Source organism: Melampsora larici-populina (genome assembly GCF_000204055.1).
Source record: "Melampsora larici-populina 98AG31 unplaced genomic scaffold MELLAscaffold_29, whole genome shotgun sequence".
NCBI lineage: Eukaryota > Fungi > Basidiomycota > Pucciniomycetes > Pucciniales > Melampsoraceae > Melampsora > Melampsora laricis-populina.
Window position 1 is genome coordinate 899,726 of NW_006768793.1, and position 20,390 is coordinate 920,115.

The 20,390-nt window shown below is 41.8% G+C and overlaps 4 protein-coding genes across 4 annotated transcripts; all 4 read left to right on the forward strand.

Annotated features, from left to right (window-relative positions):
* Positions 1-4,548: 4,548 nt before the first annotated feature.
* MELLADRAFT_108467 (uncharacterized protein) lies at positions 4,549-7,099 on the forward strand (the record flags this gene model as incomplete). Its single annotated transcript, XM_007412182.1, has 11 exons — positions 4,549-4,722; positions 4,794-4,977; positions 5,044-5,071; positions 5,142-5,385; positions 5,451-5,684; positions 5,751-5,774; positions 5,846-5,922; positions 5,987-6,148; positions 6,223-6,290; positions 6,353-6,380; positions 6,862-7,099. The coding sequence occupies 11 exons, from the start codon at positions 4,549-4,551 to the stop codon at positions 7,097-7,099; spliced, it is 1,461 nt and encodes a 486-aa protein (XP_007412244.1).
* A 409-nt stretch (positions 7,100-7,508) lies between these two features.
* MELLADRAFT_64894 (uncharacterized protein) lies at positions 7,509-9,056 on the forward strand (the record flags this gene model as incomplete). The annotated part of the gene is made up of 9 exons (XM_007412183.1): positions 7,509-7,821; positions 7,857-7,893; positions 8,020-8,086; positions 8,232-8,309; positions 8,391-8,468; positions 8,532-8,621; positions 8,787-8,830; positions 8,954-8,994; positions 9,034-9,056. The coding sequence occupies 9 exons, from the start codon at positions 7,509-7,511 to the stop codon at positions 9,054-9,056; spliced, it is 771 nt and encodes a 256-aa protein (XP_007412245.1).
* Positions 9,057-9,980: 924 nt separating this feature from the next.
* Positions 9,981-12,513, forward strand: MELLADRAFT_49185 (uncharacterized protein; the record flags this gene model as incomplete). The annotated part of the gene is made up of 8 exons (XM_007412184.1): positions 9,981-10,551; positions 10,648-10,761; positions 10,843-11,064; positions 11,153-11,238; positions 11,319-11,736; positions 11,804-11,879; positions 11,954-12,042; positions 12,120-12,513. The coding sequence occupies 8 exons, from the start codon at positions 10,072-10,074 to the stop codon at positions 12,330-12,332; spliced, it is 1,698 nt and encodes a 565-aa protein (XP_007412246.1).
* Positions 12,514-13,557: 1,044 nt separating this feature from the next.
* On the forward strand, positions 13,558-19,132 carry MELLADRAFT_88847 (uncharacterized protein; the record flags this gene model as incomplete). Its single annotated transcript, XM_007412185.1, has 6 exons — positions 13,558-15,634; positions 15,699-16,843; positions 16,916-17,050; positions 17,102-17,318; positions 17,387-18,519; positions 18,590-19,132. The coding sequence occupies 6 exons, from the start codon at positions 13,558-13,560 to the stop codon at positions 19,130-19,132; spliced, it is 5,250 nt and encodes a 1,749-aa protein (XP_007412247.1).
* Positions 19,133-20,390: the final 1,258 nt, after the last annotated feature.

The following is a 20,390-nucleotide window of genomic DNA, read 5'->3' on the forward strand; positions in this document are numbered from 1 at the left end:
GTTTATGCACATCCTCTGCTTGTTCTCACATCTAAATGTGCGCTGAGCCCCGCTGAGCCCCAAGGCTCTTTGATCAGGGCGTGTCCCGCTGAGCCCTGCCCATTTTTTGAACTCCTACGGTACCTACCGGGGCGGGTCGATGCCCCGGGGCCTGCCACGAAGTTCCACGGCCGGGTCATAGCCCTAGTCAAGAGTTGATATGTGTATATTACATAAGAAGTACTTGATATTACTATATGTAATTAAGTACAAACAATAATAATAAATGATAAATGATAGAACCCCTAAAGATTGTAGTGATAGAAACAAATATCACTACAGTTAGGTTTAGAGACAAGAGTGTAAAAACCCCTCCTCTCTCATCCTTCAGGGACACACAAAGCTTTTATTACCCAAAACTTTTAAAAACCCACTTTGAAGTATTACTAAAGTTTCTTATGTATATAAGACTAGTGCTTTCTCTTCATTACTTTGAGAAGTTTCCTGACTAAAAGTAAGTAGTACTACTTTTTCTGGATCCTCTACTTCCCCTCAAAGTAGAAAAAAATAGGTTGGTGACCTCAAACCAACCCAAGGCTAGTGACCTACATACAAGCACTTTTATTGGTGACCATAAGAACAACCAATTAGTGAAATCTAAATCACTCTTCAATCTGGCTAAGTGAAGATTGAAGGGAAGCCTTGGATCTAGCTTCCAATCTTTATAATACTTTTATTATAAAACTTCAATCTCATTTTTAGGAGTCATGCAACTGCAGTGTGTCTGGATTTGTCCAAACAGACCAGTTAACCTTTCCTTATCCTTCATTTCCTTTAATCACATTTCATTTTGAAATATAAGCATAATTACAATAATTACAATAAACCAAAGCCTTAACCCTCACAGACAGTCTCAGACTTCTGTGACACATTTTGTGTGGTAAGCACAAATAGAACAGCTTGAAGGTTCCAACACAAGAAGTAATTTTGGATGTTGTTCACCTTTTGTTTGTATTTGGGAATCTGCTCACCATCCAAATTTGCACTCTCCCGGTCAAGAGTTAGATGATGTGTAGCCCATACAGGCTGTTTACACAGTCCAATGGCTTGGATCATTTTCCACACACCATGTATATCAGCTGTGTTTTTGCTTTCTACATGGTCCGGTGGTAATGCTCTTAAAAGGACATCATCATAAACCACAGGTGTTAACATTGGGCAGCTTTCTCTCAACATAGTTGGAACACATACTGATAGCTTGTGAATTTCATTGCACTGCAAGAACAAACTATGCTGGAATTGAGTACAATAGAAAGGTGGAAAAGTAACGTCAGAGAAAAATAATATGGGAAATTTAGTATCTCAATGGTATGATGCACAGCGTAAAAACTCAAGTGTCATGTTGAGATGCTCATGCAAAAGACATCTTGTAATGAGTAGATCCAAGCTTCAAATGAGCTCAAGCACCATGTACAGACAATCCTTTCTTGAGTTCCTTGGGCGGTGATACAATTGAAATCAGGAAGTCTGATATCCTTTTCTGAGACTACGGGGGTGCTGGAATTTCACCAAAGTCTCACAAAGAAACTGAACAAAACTTTTTTCATTTTTTTTTCAAACATCTGTCCGTGCACTTTGACATGCTGTTGGAAAATGGACACTGTGATGAGCAGAGGAAATCATGTTTTCAATACCCAAAACTGATACACTGGAAGTGATGAGCAAGTTTCTCAGTCTTTTATGGCAAGATAGTGTGGCATATCTTGAATCACTGATGTTACAAAACAATCATCACCAGACATTTGACACAAAAAGAAAGATACAAAAGGACTTAAAATGAGAGAGATTCAATATTCAGTAGTTAGACTTGGATCACAAGTTTATTGTCAAGCTCCAGCTTTGTGTGGTTGAGAACCTAGCTTCTGGGTGTTCTTTGGGACTTAGGATGCTGATGGTACAGGAGTGGAAGGGGTTGCATTAGTATTTCTGATTGCACTTGGCTTTGGCTTTGCATTAGGGTCTGATGTGGTGGTATTGGATGACAAGAGAGGATGAGAATCAGATCCATTGGTCTTGCTTCCTGCGCTGGGTTTTGGTTGTCCCTCTGGTTTCCTTGCGGGGTCAATTGTTTGTGGTTGACCTGGTTTGAGGACCTTGGTACTGTTCATTTTCTCACATCCACCACATACTGAAGTTTTGTAACAAGGGAAGGAGTGCGTGGTCAGCCGTCCTGGAGCTCTTTGGTAGGGGTATACTGCCGCTTGAAATGAATGGCTCACCCATGGGGACTAAGAGCGTTTGGCAGGCAATGGTGTCGACTTTTTGGTTGTGGCCTGGTTTCGGGTCGATTCTATGCAATGCTGCGCACTTTATATATGATACTCTTTGGTCAGTATGTGCTTCCTGAATGAAGAAAAGTCGTGGATATTACTTTTTCTAAAATGAATGGCACCCCTGGCCCGAGAAAAAAATATTTTTCAGCGCCGCAGTCCCCGCAGCCGGTGCAGTGATGCATACAGAATCCAGATCAGCTGGCTGACGCGGCCTGCTGAGCACTGTAATTGGCAATCACTCACCGAACTCCCTCTACGATTGGCTTTCAACACCCACTTCCTCGACATTTTTCCTGACGCCTCAAACCAATTGCTTCATCGATCACACGTAAGTCGTCCTATCAGCTTTCTAGCACACCTATTCCACGTTGACTTATAACCTTTTCTCTTTTTCTTTTTCTTTTTCTTTGACTTGGACTTTGATTTTGATTTTCTCTTCTTTTTTTGACCATGTAGATCAAAGACTACCCCGATTCAAACAGAGACCGTCATATGTCTAGTTTTGCTACAGGTCACGGAGAAGGGATGGGCATTTGATTGAGATCTCATTGATTTAATTGAATTTTTTATTATCTAGTTAACGAACACAATCATTCTGTTGATCGGATTGATATCACAATTGTTTCTTTACCCGATGTATCTTTTTTATTGAATCTCTTTAATACTTTTGAATGTCTCTTGATTTTTGTGCTGTCTGACTCAGAAATCAATGCAAAGAAGGAAACTTTTGTTTGATTTGCCATTCAAAACCAAACTTATCTACAAAACATCAAATTAAATTGTTCATATTTATTTGAACAACTTTTAACATTTCAGTTAAGATTTTAGGATGAACGAACTAGATACTGGATCCTCTATTTTAGTGAGATTTGATTGAAAAACATTGAGATTATCAATATAATTGAAAGTTTTTTGTCGATGCGACAAAGAATGAAAAAGACAATAAGCTGGATCATGTTCTGCTTGAGTAACTATAAGTTGTTTGGCGTCATTTATGTTGGATCATAAGTGAGATTAATGGGACTTTCTCAGTTTGTAGGCTCATACTTTTGGAACACAGTGAACTTGCATTGATCAAAACAAAAACAAAAAGTGTGAGTCATCACAACCACAAATAAGAACTGAGAACAAATACTAGCATAAGCATCAATTACTACAACTTGAAAAGTCATTAACAGGAACCATGAGTTATGATATCCTAGAGCAAAACTTATCATAAGGACACATTTTTTGTAAAAAAAAAGGAAATGGTGGTCTGGTACCAGAGATAGGCCAAGTACGAGACCACCCCAAATCACTCATAACCACCCTCAATCACTTGAAATCATCTCAAAAGTGAGTATCATCTTTGCTTATGACGGTGTCGGTTTGAACAAGGAGTTGGGGTAGTCTTTGATCTACATGGTCAAAAAAAGAAGAGAAAATCAAAATCAAAGTCCAAGTCAAAGAAAAAGAAAAAGAAAAAGAAAAAGAAAAAGAAAAAGAAAAAAGGTTATAAGTCAACGTGGAATAGGTGTGCTAGAAAGCTGATAGGACGACTTACGTGTGATCGATGAAGCAATTGGTTTGAGGCGTCAGGAAAAATGTCGAGGAAGTGGGTGTTGAAAGCCAATCGTAGAGGGAGTTCGGTGAGTGATTGCCAATTACAGTGCTCAGCAGGCCGCGTCAGCCAGCTGATCTGGATTCTGTATGCATCACTGCACCGGCTGCGGGGACTGCGGCGCTGAAAAATATTTTTTTCTCGGGCCAGGGGTGCCATTCATTTTAGAAAAAGTAATAAATAATCAACACACCAAGCCAATCTGCCATAGGGTATTTGCACCACGTGACGAAGGAACGGCTTTTTTACATTGCCTCTACTGGAGAGAGAATTAGTGGATGCATAAGAGGTGAGACGATGTGGACAGTCACAGTTTTCAGTCACAGTGTCTAGTTCTTGACTGCGGAGACGTGGCGTAGCTTCGCGCGGCGTGCAAGTCGAATTGACCGTTCCAAGGACAATTGATCATAATTCAGCAGACGGTATCGACCAGACACTGAACCCACCTGCAATGATATAATCCACATCTGCAGTACGGGAGACTGCACTCCAAACTTGTGTGATGATGAGATGAAGGACTGCGTAAGTCTGCGCTCAAGTGATGGGATTTTTTGCTTATAAACTCAGCATTCCACACGTTATAATTCCACTTAGTGATTGAACCCCACCTATCTCCTTATACTTTTCAAATCCATCATGCGCCCGTTTCATCACCAAAGCTTAGCTCTTCTCGTCCTCTCTCCAATATCCACAGTTCTGTCGCTTGGATCAAGATGCGAGACGGGAATCATAGCACGGGAGACATGGTCGGATATGAATATCGACTCTTATTTATCTAATGGAACAATTTGGAGGAATTTGACACTTGCGGTTGGCTGTTTCCCGTATCCATACTATCTACACCTCATCAAAAGTACTTAATACGATTCTACTTGATATAGGGATATGCAAAAACTGTCGGAGCCAACAACTTTCGATGTGGGATTGGCCAACAATGTTTGGTTGGTCAAGTTTGCAGTCCTGTGGAATCACCAGCTTGGCATGTGCTGTATGCGATACAGGAATTTAATCTGAGGATGAACCTCTTATACAAAGTCTCAGCGTTTGCGATCGACATAGTCAAAGGTAAGATCGTCTGAGGCCCGAGCATTATCTGTGGACAAAATCTGACAAGCTGGGAATCGTTCAAAGAAACCACATCGGCAATCATTAGTGACCTGTAAGTTAAGGCTCTAGGTGATGATCTCAAAGACGATCTTCTAATATGCATCTCGTTCTCTTTTTCCAAGGACGAAACCCGACACGACCCCCAGAGCAGTGATGGCTGCTGCCGCATTCATTGGACTCTTTGCTTCCCTGACCGGACTATCTTCTTTGTTGATTGCCGCAATATCTGTTGAAATAATAGAGGTTCAACTCTTATCAACACTCAATCTGGTTTTGGCAGGCGCCGTGGTTGTTCTACCAGACGTGGCACCGGCGGTCTCTACACGTCCAGAGCGGAAGGAATTTGTCTCTGTGGGTATCCTTAACGTATACGAGACTTGTGTACACCGTATCTCAGAAATCGGGTTAATAACGATGTCTCTATTTTATAGCTGGCCGCTATTGGGCATCATATCTCCAAGTGGGGGTTGGAATATCATCAACATCTCGATACATGGATCAATAACGTTTTAAATGCTCCGATGAGTTCACCTGGAGGACTGATTGATATAATCAAGGGTGGGACATTCTTCATGGACAAACAACCAACATCTGTCCAGCAAATCCTCGATGGTTATCGCGATGTTCTTGAAGCTCGTGTTGTTGTGGCTGTACTCCGAGCAAAGGTAACGTACAAGAAGCTAATGCCATCTGTTTTCCGCCTCATTTGACAAGTTTATTATTCTTCACAGAATGCCTTCATCACTCGGGGAAATGTACGTTTTGTTAATTCCCGTATCTACCAAGATCCTACATATTTGTTTTGACATTTATCTATTCTGAAAAGGACTTGTGCACAGGTAAAGGTCCCAATGGCGCCGATGTGGGGAGTAGCCGCTTATCATGGTGCGATAAATCAGGAGTGTAAGTGCTGTGAAACTATTTTTTTGTTCATTCCAAATAGCTGAGAATTCCTAAACCTGTACAGAATGATGAGAATAGTGCTTGCTCATGGTGACAAGGTCGAAAAAGATATATATGCCGGCGAAATAATTGCAGCCAAATACGGACTTTCAACTGAACTTATCACTTCTTCATCCTGGGCCTGTCAGCAGAAGTATGGGATTGGTTATGATCCATACAAAAACAAGTAAGATATGATATTTGTGAAATGATGGATGAGGAAGAACTTGACACCTGATCATACAACATATCTCCGTCTAGGCCTCTTCCAAATGACATCCATGCTGAATGTGTGATAAACTTACCTGTATGTGATTGCACTCGGACAGGTGAGTCTTTCTTATACTATATAATAGCTTGTTCTTGTTCTTATTCATTATTTGAATCATAGACATTCAAAAGGCCCGTCAAGATCATGGGTTAGCTGTTGCGTGTCGGGGTGTTGGGTTCCTTCCCATATGATGACGAGTGTCAAAAGTTCCTGTAAACCCATTGTGTTTTGAATATGTAGTTTACACCTTCCCCGCAAACTTTCAAATCCCATGTTTATTTACAAAATGTAATTTCTCTTCATCGAGTTGGTGCTCTCAAAATAATTGTGAAGGCAATATTCTTATGAGGAGATAGTCCCTGGTCATCATGAACGTCCGTCGGTGCTTGTGAGCTTCGGATTGATGCCTCGGGTGGATCCGGGCCGACGTGTCTAGTCCATGAACACTCCGGACTCAAAGGCGAGGCATTTTTGTTGTCGGTGATGGTTGGTTTTTGAGGGCTGGGTCACGGGTGTCGACTCAGCCATGCATTTGGATTTGGAAACGCCTGCAACAACTCGCCTCGATGAATGCTCTTGCAAGTTTCGTTCAACATTTAATTTGTGCACTGGATGTTGCTTGATCGAAGTCGGACCAGCGCTCTGCCACCAGTTTGGCCTTCCTTGACGCCACTTGGTCACCGCTGCTTCACTGGATTTCCTTATACCAGGGGCAAGGTAGATGTTTCATCACCATTTGAAGTGTTATCGTTTCCACCTTACATTGTTTTCCTCATCATCTGTCGGCCGCGCGCCGGAGTCAAAGTACAGCTACACGGCTTGGCCCCTTTGACTTATCCAGGACGACACATGAGGGTTGAATCATGAAGGCAAAATGTGCTCGTGGAAACTCTTGTAGATCAAACGCCGAGCTGAGGAGCCTGAAAGATTATAAAACCATCCTCATATGCGCGCTCGCAGGTCACATTCCACTATTTCAATCATCCATTTAACGCGCATTGCACTATTTAAAGTATCCTACATCATTCATTTTATAAAACCCATAAATTATCAGAGCTTTGCTTCATCGTAAATTATTATAGCATACAAGCGCGACTTTCTGCTCACACAACTTGACATTCCATTTTGACTTTAACATATCCGTGGAGTAAAGTTCCAAGAACACTGAAGATTTCATTGCGACCCAAATAATCAAGAAGCTGAGTCAAAAAGCCCGACTGTAAACCGCAATCTCTCCTCAGGCTTATCAAGATAACAAAAATCTGATTTGGAAAAGATGGAGTCGATTTTCTTGTTAATGACTATCCTATCGTCACTCTTTTTACCGAGCATCCAAGACTCTACTACAAGCAAGACATTTTCAAGTAGTAGTAATTACAGGAGTACCACCACGACTACGTCGACGGACAATATTCATGTTCATAGTGGCCATTCCGTGATCCTCAAGAGCTACTCTCTGGGCGGGGACGGAGTCATGTGTCAACATAGAGCTAGACCAAACACTGTTCAACCTGGAAACAACAATCTAGTAGGCGCTCCAGTGGCAGTGAACCTTACAGCTGTGAACTGTCAAGTGCAATGTTACCCTAGTAAGTCGCCAAGATATTGAGCTGATAATTACTAGGGATTGATTTTCTGATGCAATCCTATTCGCGCTTCAGGTAATTATCAACCTCCTAATGAGGTAATTTAGAAACACTTATTCCTCATGATGTTCTTCATTGGCGGAGGTCTCTTTGAATACTAACAATTTCTTTCCTTGGTAATACTACAATACATTGGACTAGCGTGACTGCCAACATCTCATTGATACGTTTCGTCTTCCAGGATTGGGGTCGGTTGAAATTCAACCTGGTCAGTTTCTCATTATCGGATCCCCTATTGCCTAGAAACCCTGCTCATTTATTTCTTCCTACATAGAAACTCGACTATATGTATCCTACAAGACTTGCTTGGTAATTTTGTGAGTTAAAAATGCTTTTTTAAAGACCATGTAAAGAACTTCAGGGTTAATCCTTCCCGCTTTTGGTACAAATCCCTTAGTGAGAACCAAAGGAAAGAGAACCCCTTGATCGAGGTAAGCCATCAAGTCACTTTAAATCTTCATATCTTTCTCTTGATATCTTCATGGCCTTGATGAATCCATCTTATTTTAAAGTACACTTGGGCTAGATTGGGATGCGAGACCAACAGAGTAGTGGTGCAGTGCGAGGCTAGCCCGTATGAACAACCAGAAGTAAGTAGTTTATCCTCCAATACCAGTTCAATTTCCATTTGCTTATTCAAGACTTTTGGATAGGGTGGATCATGCATCTTTGGGAAAAGGCATATGACTGATAGCTACTCTGTGGAACAAGGCGAAGCGTATATGAACCTTAGACATAGTGGAGTAAGTCCAATTCATCCAAACTAAATATTATATACAAGAAAACTTTCACTCCCCTTGATCCTGGCTGATATCAATGAGTAAATATCTTGCTACCAGATCCAAATCTCTGTTCAACCTGCTCGCAAGAACAGAAATAAATTTGCCGATGATAATCCAAACTGACAGGACACCCTACTCACGACTTCAAGCATTTTGGATCATATGCCAATGTATAGCAATAATCAAAGCCTTTGGGACTATTGACTATGATAATAGATTCCTAGATGTTTATGGACAGTTTGAATTTGGTAAAACATTGATTTTAGTTTGTTTACACTTCTTTATGTTTTTAGGGACATTTTCTTTCAAAATTTGTTTCGTGTTTACATTGATTGTGAGTAATAGCAATGCATATACATATACAGATGTTCAGGTGAATCTACTGATAGCGGCTGATAACGGGATATCAAAAAATGGCAATTATGAGAGTCAGATTTACTTACTTGCACGTGTCAATCCAGACGGGGTGTTGACCTTACTTATTATGTTGGTATCAATAATATCAGCATGTTTTCAATTTCTCTGAAATTTATTCATCTTTGTTCATCTGATAAAATCATTTCCCTATGCATTTTTCGCGGTCCAACCTTGCCCCCTATTCTCTTTTCCAAAGGTGTATAGGCCATCCTATGGCCATGGGGTGATGATGTTGTATCTACATAGCATTTATCTGGTTGAGGCTTGGGCGGTCTTTGGCCTTGGGACTTTCGTTATCACGGGTCATTTGAAGCTGTTGTTTTCCTTTGAGGGTCTTTAATGCGTCTCTGTCATCAATCAATTGAAAGGAAAGTTTCAAATAGAAAGATAATCCTCCTAGGATCAAATGATATGTGATACACAGATTTGAAGCTTTTTCACAGCTATTCATTCATTTCACGGATAGTCAGTATCACAATGCAAAATTGGAACATCATCTTGTTTCGCCATGTTACATATGCAGCTTTTGATTATATGTTTCCAGAGGATTGTTAGCTTTCTGTTTAACTGGCTATATGCTCCAGATTAAAACTTGAGATCACTTTGATTTGTCAAGTTTCCGATTCTTTTTTCGAGCAGATCAACTTCAGGAAGCTCGCACCTGCCTATATGTTGTTCTCCGAGTCCTATTGTATTGGTATATCCTATGAGTTGCCCGAGAAAGTCTCAAGTTGGATTCAGATCTTAAAGACACTCAAGTTGATCTTAAACCGACGATTGCGGATGCTCTTAAAGTCTGAGTCTCCTGTACAGAAACTGTTTGCCAAGTATTCCTAAGATGATCTGACCATAAGCACAGCCTAAGTCGAGTTTGATCGGAAAACCGACCTTGTGAGTTTAGAAGAGTCAACGGGAGCATTCGGACAGATTTGTTGGTTGCTGCTTTGCTCATTCTACAAGCCTGAACGGACACCTCAACTCGTCATTCATCATCATGATGCTTCGATCAAGATCGCTGGCCGGCCAGCGTCCATTTCAAACATCACCATATGGTCTATACTCCTCACGAACTCTTGGCGCAGCTTCAGGATCCAATTTGCATTCCAATTTAGGACCACAACATCAGTTATCTCAATCAAATAGGCCTTTCCCCAAGTCAGATGCAAGGAATTGTATTCGATGTTGGTCTTCTACCTTATCATCACCTCCGACAGCCACTCAACCACTACCGGAGGTATACTCACATCACAGCCCGAACCCTCCTGAATTACTTTCTCAGCTATCAAGCTCACGAACTCCTGGTGGACCGATTGATATCTATAGCAGTCGTGTAAAAGCGGGAATCTTAAAAGAAGATGCATATCAGCTTACGATTGTGGCAAAATTGCAGGACATGTACGATCGACTGGTCAATTATCATCCTCATCCAATAGAGGTTGAAAAGCCAAGTTCAGTGGCTACAACATCAGGATGGGTAAGCCACCGCATTCTTCAGTGTGATTGTTGGCATAATCTTGATTCTTGATCGAACCGTTGACACTTGGATGTTTTATAATTTTGAATAATCCAGCTTTCCAATTTATTTGGTAGCAAATCCCACACGGTCAAGCCACCTTCAATTTCAGATTTAAATGCACCCAAAGGTTTATACTTACACGGTTCCGTAGGAACGGGCAAATCAATGGTATGCCAGTTTCACTAGTTTTCGCACTTTCTTTTTTTGGACCCACATATCTTATACTTCTTTTACTACCCGGCGATACAGTTGATGGACCTATTCTATGACTCACTCCCTTCTCTTAGTAACCCTACACTACCAGCTCGAAGAATACATTTTCATCAATTCATGAGTGAAGTTCATAAACGTAATCATGCACTTCAATATCGTACGGATGGGACTGAAAATCATTCACAAACCGATGTCTTAGTCACTATTGCTAAAGAGATTGCACGCGAGTGTCGGATCTTGTGTTTTGATGAATTCCAGGTAAGTTTGCAGTTATTAGATGCAAAGTCACACGTACCTGCTTGGTTATCTGACTGAAGTGGCTCAACTACGCTACTGAAATCTATAGGTGACGGATATTGTCGATGCTATGATATTGAAGCGACTGTTTGAGACACTAATTGCTTATGGTGTTGTTTGTGTGATGACATCAAAGTAAGTCCATCACATCTTTGTCAAATTTATCTTCAATTCATCTTTATCGGATGCCGGTTAATTGATGTTGGTGATCCTAGTCGACATCCAGATGAGCTCTACAAAAACGGCATCCAACGAGTATCATTCCTTCCTTGTATAGAGCTCATCAAATCACACTTTCTAGTCACCGATCTTAACTCAGGTACCGATTACCGTAAACAACCTCACGCACTTTCTAAAGTATATTATACACCAATCGATCAACCGAACCGATCCGAATTCCAAAAACTTTTTGAAGCTTTAACAGATGATGAACCTGTTTTACCAAACCGACCACTTACCATTTGGGGTCGTACACTCAAGGTTCCATTAAGTACGAATGAAGTGGCTTGGTTTAGTTTTCAAGAACTTTGTGGAAATCCATTGAGTGCTAGTGATTATCTTGAGATCGTTAAACAGTTTCGAATCGTTTTCTTGACTGATGTACCTAAACTTACACTTTCACAACGTGATATGGTCAGCTTCTTTGCTTTGAACAGTTAAACTTCAAAATAGATGTACTGATTCAGTTTGTTTTACATAGGCTCGTCGGCTTATTCTATTCTTAGATGCTGCATATGAATCCAAGACTAAGCTCTTTACGTTATCTGAGGTGCCCAGTTGAGCCTGATTCTAACTTTGCTGTTTGCTTTGAATCATCAAGACTGACTTCCATGGGTCCTTCTCTCTCTAGTTACACAAGTCTTTTCTGACTCAGCTGCTGAATCCACCACATCAGATAACTCCATCTCACCTGAGATGCGAGCAGCAATGGATGATCTAGTAAGTAAAATCTTTCTCATATCTACAGAAAGACCTATATTCTCAACACATCTTCATGAATTTGGTTTATTTTTTAGGGATTAAATCTTACGAGTATAGGTAAAAGTTCATTGTTTTCAGGTGAAGAAGAAACCTTTGCATGGGCAAGAGCAGTTTCTAGATTAAGTGAGATGGGAACGCTGAATTGGAGTTTACAAAACCCATCTACTAAGAATTTATCTCATCAGATTGGAGTTAGTGATTTGATTAAAGATCTAGATGGTGATGAAAGTTCTTTATTGGTTCATTGAACTTTGATTTTATGGATTGATTGATTGATTGGATGAATGTACTTGGATTTAGTTTTAGTTTTAGTTTTAGAATTTTTTGATTGCTTTGATTAGTTGTAGAATGCTCGCCTTGTCTGTTTGTTCATGTTTTTTTTTGTGAAGCATTAAAGGATTATCACATTTCCATCATGGTTCTCAATCTCTCAATCTTGATGTTTGTTTTGATTACTCATGAGATCCATTCCAGCACATTACTCTAGTCAGTGATCTGATTCCAAACATCATTGGTTAAAAGTGGATGAAAGTTGTAAGAATAATCCTACATTTGAAGGCCATACCCACTTCAAATCAGATGTACAATCACGATTCACATATCATTATTTACTTATCATCGTCCTTCGTTGAATTGTCTTGCAGAGGTCGTTCCAAGTAAAAAGTAACTTGGAAAGAAATTCGTCTGAAGAGTCACTTGACGATTGGATTGGATGTTGTTGTAGAAGAAAGTGACCAATTAGAATACGATGAGAGAAATGGATGTCTATAGGTGAGAAGTTGAATGAGGTGTGTACAGCATAGAGTAATAAGAAAACCTGTATTGGATTGTCATTGTCATCCTTGAAAATGACCAAAACCGATTTGAGTTTTTTTTTTTCTCCTTGGAAGTTCGCGCCATTGCCAAGTACCAACAAGAGAAAATCAAGTGTAGCATACATCCACCTTTCTTTCTTTCTTTACCATCTTCCACTCAAACCACCTGTTCACTTGATCAAAACCCCTATTTCCTTTGATTTCTTTGATTTCTTGGTGATTCTCTTGGATTCGAACAACCCCTATCAGTATCACGATCATTCATTCATTCATTGGATTTGAATGAGTTCATGCTTTGAAGTTGAGCAAACTACTTGAGCACTTCACTTGAATTGGAAATATCAGTTGGTCCCTGAAGTTGAAGACATCTAAACTCAGGTACGCAGGTTCGTTGATTTGTATTTGAGATTGAAGTTAATCGTGGTTTGTGTTTTTAGAAAGAAATCTAATTCAAGATAAATCTCAAACTAGTTAAGCGAACCATTTCCTTGATGATTCACTTTACATCGCTTCGTAAATTGACAATTCTTCGAAACCTACCTTCATTCTCATTCTCAATCTTTTGATTTTTAGTTTTTAGCTCTACCAGTCACTTCAACTTCACAAACTCGATCCATCGGTCAACTTATCAATCTTGGTTCATTCTATTCTCTACATCATGCCTACACTTAATGACGCGCCTTCTCCTGCGTTGAGCTCTAGTGGGGCCCCTACAGCAAACTACCGATCACCTACTTCCGCCATCTCTCGACCTCGACCTCAATCTGCTTTCCTCATGCCTTCTGATGGTATCTCTAATCCATCTTGGCATGCACCTCGCCCGGGCCACAATCACCAACAAGACGATTCGAGTTTGAATTGTCAAAGTTTTCAATCTGGCACCGATCATTCTTTTTCGATCTCTGATTTGAACGATCATGTTCAAACATCATCGTATCCTCAGCCAGCCTTGAATCGTACCTTGCCATCTTTACACTCTTCGGTCTCTCAACATCACCCTTCTGCAACAGCTCCCAGAAGTACTGAAGCCTTCAAGCGTCTAGGCCAAGCCAGTCTCGTTAGTTCGTCCATATTCAAATCCAATCCGCCAGCCAGCATCCAACCATCTCCCTCGCCATCGACTTTCGCCTCTGATACCATTCCAGCCCCCAGCACGCCTCGCGCTCTTCACACACCTCTCAGACCTCAAAGTCAAATGGCTGCTGCTCTCAAAGGTCTTGGTTTTGCTTCTCAGACTACTTCATCAACTACTTCTCATACTCCTCTTGCATCATCTTCTTCAAAAACCGGTCCTACTCCTGCCTCTGCACCGCCTATGCAACCAATTCGAAAGACGGGTACTAAAAGGAAAAGCGACGAGAATTTACCTCCCCCAAGACCTGCTCCTGGCTTACCACCTTCCGCTCCTCCATTACACACACATCTTATTGATACCTCATCTCTCTCTGCTCCTCCTAAATCTCGACCTCCTCGCAAGAGCTCAGCTTACAACGCGCTCACCCGGAACGCTCTCGTAACTTCATCACCTTTCAAAGCTCAGTCGAAGACGTCCGTACAGTCCTCCGATCATCAAACCTCGGCTTCTGTATCTGGCACATCAAATATGCATACCAAGTTACCTGTCGCCGTCTCTCCACCTGGTTCATCTTCCGAGGAAGGCGAAGGCTCATCTAACGAATCAGAACCTACCCCAGGCACACCTCCATCAGCAACAGCTCCTTCTATACCTAATACCATCCCTTCTCCACGTTCTACGACAAATTCTGGTAGTGTGTTAAAAAATCAAAGATTGGGAGGTCCCAGAAGTTTCACTCCTCCTCCTCAATCATCCTATGACGAAGAAAATGAGGTAGATGACGAAGTCTCGAGATCAGCTCGACCTCCATCCGCTATGAGTACACCTGGTAAGCGACGCGAACGTAGGAAAACTGTCACATGGGGTGGAGAAGACGTCCTAGAGTTCGAACGCGAAGAAGAGTGGAGAAGAGCTAGTGGAGCCTCATCAATCGAATCTCATGGCTCTTCACATTCTAATCACTCTGAATCCGAGGAAGAATCTATCGAAGTTCCTTCATCTCATATCACCCACTACCAGGCGCCTGGCGCAAGCGAAGTTCGCGATGAATTCTGGGGGCGTGTCTCGGACCCATCTGATACTCAAGACACTCATGAGCAAGTGGATACGGAGGAGGCTGATCAGTCTGCTACATCCGTCATTGTACATGAGCTCGATGGCATTCCTACAAATCACCCAGAAGGTGAACACGTAACAAGCTTCTCTAGTGAGATGGACCCGGTCGATAAGATGGTCGACGCCTTGTTGACTTCGCCGGACCTAGCTGGACACGTAGGAAATGGAATGTCCCTACAGCCATGGGCCATGCCGAATGTACAAGAGGAATCAGGTCACTTACCCAATGACGAGAGCCTCAGTCTTGAGGAAAGAATGAGATCAGAGGACGCCCAAGCCGAACTGCATCGAAAACGAGATCATCCGCCGACACCGACACCTCTGAGACCCAAATTAGTCTCACGATTTCCATACATGTCTCCGCGTCTCGGAGACAAGGCTTTGGAGTCCACACCTCCGAGTCTTCCTTCCACTGCGGACACTGAGGGTGAACCCTCGGTCCAGAAAACAGCCTCGCCGGCTGAGTCTAGCTCGATCATCAACGAGCCTCCTCCTTTTCAACCCATCACCTTACAAGGACTGGACGGAGCTGATGATAGTTTATGTAAGTTTTTCGTCATCATCTTTCGTTTAAGTGCAATAGTGAACTGAACTCAGCCGTCCATCAGTCGCCGAAGGTTCGTTCGCCTCAATACTTCAGGAGCCTTCTTTCTTAGGCACCTCTTCAGACACAGCATTGCCAACTACCGGCTTCATGATCCCCCGCTCACCTGGTCTCCCTGGGCTACCGGTGTTGCCTCCAAACCAGACTATCCTCTCTTCAACTCCGCGGCCCTCATTCTCTACAAATCCGCCTAGTCCAGCGCCTATCTTTCCCGAGATATTGGCTGCCATGCCATCTCAAACATCCGCACATGTCGAAGAACACTGCCCAGTCCTATCACCACCTGGCTCCCGTCGCCCACTCCCACGTCTTCCTCCGTCGTCAGACTCGCCGCCTTTGAGCATGAATGATACGAATAAGTTGCCTGCAGTTGGACAGTCTTCAACCGGCCTTTCTGCTCTTACTGCTCCTGCATACTCACTTCCTGATATAGGCGTCAATTCACCTTTTGTGATGTCGAAGTCGGATTACAACCCATCGGATAGTCCCAATTGTAGCCCCGGAGGACGTCCACGTATCACTCGAGAAAAGATCCAGGAACGAATGCGGGATCGAGGAGCGACAAAATCACCCGAACCCGACTTTGGTCAACCAACCCTTACTCGGGATCCTATCTCACAAGCTGCCTCGCTACATCAACTCACCGCTAGTGGCAATCATGAAGAGTCTCTAGAGTCTGATGCAATGATGGGAGTTCAGAATCCTTACGATTTGGCACTATCGGCTCGTGAGGGTTCTTTACCTGAAATCCCACATGAGATTCCTGCTAGACCACCTTTAAAAGCTAGAGTAGCGACTTTGTCAGACTCGATCATTCGACCCGACTTATCTCATCTTGGACTTGTAAACGATCAGACTTTGAAACAAGAAGATATGGATGCCATGTCAAGTGGACTCGATAAGCTTGCTCACGGTTTTCAAACTTCATCATCCGAACTTAACTCAATAACCAGCCTGAATCATTCAGTGTCGTTTTCTTCAGATGGCGACGAGAGTATGGATACCATTTCTGGTCAAACTACGGAGCAAATCCTACCGAGTAAATTGGTTCAAGTTAAAGGTGCTGGAAGACGCCGAAGAAGTCTTTCAACTGGTGGTGCAGATATTGAAGAGACCGGTACGGGAGCTGGCGCGAAGGCCGCTGTGAAAGTAAGTAATCTATCTAGTTCAACTGGTTCTCACATCCAGCTGACAATACCCCCACAGTCAAATTCTATCAAGCGTACTACACCTCTCTCTAAGCGTGCTCAAGCAAGTTCTGCATTGCTTACTCATGCTGTACAGCGCGGGATGGACAATACCGACTTCCAAGCTCCGCTAGACCGGGCTCTCAAAAAGATCATGGACGATGGCCAGGTAGGTTTGAACTTTATTTGAGGAATCTTGGGTACATGTGCTGATTGAGAGACCATTTTGCAGAGAACGTATCGAATTCAAGAAGCAGATACCGTTTATGCCTCTGATACCCGAACAGCAACGGTGGGTAATGCTGGAGATGTGGTGGATAATCGGAATTGGCGTAAATTGCGCAAGGTCTCTGATATCAATGAACATGAGAAACAACTAAAGGCATTTTGGGCTCAGAATGGGAACTCGAGTAAGATTGGAAAGGTTTTTGTGAAGAGTAAGCTCTTCTTCATTGGTCTGACAGTTTTTGGACTTGTCAACTGATCCATCGGTGTTCCCTTATAGTGTCAAAGCTTATCTTGACAGGCCTCCCAGTCTCGACCCGCCCAGTATGGTTTGAAGTTATTATTGACAATGGACTCCATACCGCTAAAACTGCTGCTTACAAACTTGAACCTGAAATAACTCTCGGTGTAGAATTCGAGTTGGTCCGTGCAAAGAAATTGGAGTTTAGCTTGGTGTTCAATGTACCTTTGAATGATCCCCGAAATGCTCACCTACGCCCACGTCGACCAGCACCAACACCTATAGCACCACCTGTCATTCCTGATAGTCCGAAACGAGGATTGGCGAAGCTTTTTGGTGGTAATGGACGTAGAAATTCAAAGCAAGTCGTGGAAAGGACCGCTTCAGCTTCACCTGTTAATTCGGCACCGACCTTTGATCCACTTTATCCTTTCCTAGATCGTGATGGGAATCTAGCAAGGGCTTTGGTGAATTTTGATGAATTTGCGGATGATAGTTTGGGATCACTGAAGACAGTAGTGATACCGTGTGTAGCAGCAGCTGAAGATCCAGTAAAGGCTGCAATGCAGATGAGAAGGACCTTTACAGGTGGTGTTGGACATATCTGTATGGAGTTTCTTTCACTTCCACCTTTACCTAAAGTACCAGATGCCGTATTACCAAACTCCAGTGGAGAATGTCTGAAAGGATTGAAGATTGCTGAATGGTGGCAAGAAGTTTGGCATACAGGGGTCTTGAGCCAGATGGGTGCAGATTGTGATGTAAGCAAATCATTTGGATACGATGAGCGGGATGAGGACTTATCTCATCATGTTTGCTTACTTTTGTTCTCTCTTTTTTTCCAGACATGGCGACGTCGGACGTTCAAAGCCACCGGAGGTTCATTATTTGCTTATAATGATATCATGAATAAATTATCAGCCGAAATTCGATTATCAGAAGTCTTAAGATTAGAAGAATGCGGTGTAGCTGCACCCGGTTCACCTGATGCGACAAGTGTAGTTAGCAGTTCGATTTCAGATCAAGGTGAAATCTTACCACCATTTACTTTTAGATTAGTATTCAAGGATGGATCAGAAGTCTTTTTTCATGCGGATGATCTTAATGGGTTTACGAAGTGGAAGAGAGTCTTGACTCAATTGATTGGCAAAGTTCATCATTTACCAGTTTGGGTAAGTCAAGCTTTCATTTACGCTTCTTTGATATTTTCTTAAAATATAGCTGATGTCACTTTCCGTTTAGGCTGAATTACTTCGACTTGAAATTGCTGCCCGTCGGGCTGCAATTGCTGAAGAACGAACTACTTCAAATTCCTCTGCCCCTGTTGCCCGTAGTCGTCAGCCCGGTAGATCAAAGGCTTCAGGACCAAGTTCAGAATCGAGTAATCTAACCCATGGTAATAGCGATCGAGGCAGTGCTATCACTGAGTCTCACTCAAGACCGTCTTCATCTGCTCGTACTGGGATGTCGTCTACCTCCGATCCAAGACGTGCTCCTCCTTCGGCATCAACATCAAGACAAGTGATGGCTTCAGATTCTAAAGATTCAAGAATGTCTCGACCTTCTTCTTCAAGACATGCTCCTCAACCTTCATCACAACATCGCCATCAACCACATCAACCTATCGCAGGTCCTTCATCTAGACCGATTGCTTCTGCTTCTAGTATGGCAGGAACTTCATCTGTTATCTCATCTTCTTCTACTTCCTCAAATGGACCACAACATTATCCTACTCCTACAGTTGCGATCAAAAGGTCTATGAATCGAATGGATTTCTCAAAGTGATGTTTCGCTTCAAGCGAACTTTTCTTGATCAGATCATACCAAGGTTTCCAAATCTGAATCAATCAATTGATAAATCAAAACAATCATCAACTCTTTTGTTTTCTCTTGCTCTTTATTCATATCTTGCTTTTTTTGTAAACAAATGGAAACGATTTTCTAAAGAAAAAGCAAAAAAGGAGAGATTCACATGGGGTTTCATTTTTCGTTGTTTCTTGTTCTTTTTAACTTTTTCTTTTATTTATCTAATTTTCTTTTTTTTTTCAATCAAAGACGTTTTCTTCTTTTTTTTCTTCCTTATAAAACAACTTAATATTTTGAATTTTCTAAAGCACCTTAATTTTTTTTTATTGTTATATAGAATTTTAAAGAAGAAGAATCAAGAAAAGAAAGAATTTGGTGAATTCTTTTGACTTTTTTTGTTTCAGAATTTTTTTTTACCTTTTTTTTCTTCTTTTGTGTAATTTTTTTTTTTTGTTTTGGTCTCTTGAAGAAATGATTGAAATTGTAATTTGATGTATCATTTTTCTTTAGCTTTTTAGATTTTGTCTTTTTTTTTTGAAATTTGATTTTCTTTTATGATAAATACTACATAGAAAGACTGAGGAGAGGAAAGCACAAAAGGGTAGGATAACCGGATTAGGGGGGAGGTCATAAGGTACACTTGGGTGGTGCATGGTGCTGAAATGATGTGGATAGTCAAGAGAACAAAGCTCAAAACATGAAGGAGAATGTATTGTAAGCTTAACCAAGCAGAACCAGACCCATCAAGTGTGCGGGCTGTGAAGTAGGTTGGATATGAAGATGAAGTGCTTTTTAAACTGTTTTGTCTTGTTTTGTAGTGTTTTAGGTAAATTTAAATAATCCTTAATCCTGTTTACCTCTTTTGACAGAATTCATCAACTCTTTCTCAAACAAAATATCAACTCAAGGACAAAAGAATCGCCTCCACTAGACGGTAGACCTCCACTAAGCCTCCACTGAGCCTCCACAGGTTCCTCCAGTACCTCCACCAGTACCTCCACGGGGAATTCCCACAGACCTCCACTATATCGAGGCATCATCGATACCTCCACTATCAAGTAAATTAAACCAAAGTGGTCTTCTCCAAGCATTTTCAAACCCAATACGTCACATTACGTTTGGTTTTACATAGTGGACAACCAGACTTGAGCAATTCTGAATTCATTGAAACTTCTACACCGTCACCGTGACCAATGGACATGGGCCATCGAGGTAAGTTGTACTGTACATAATCAGT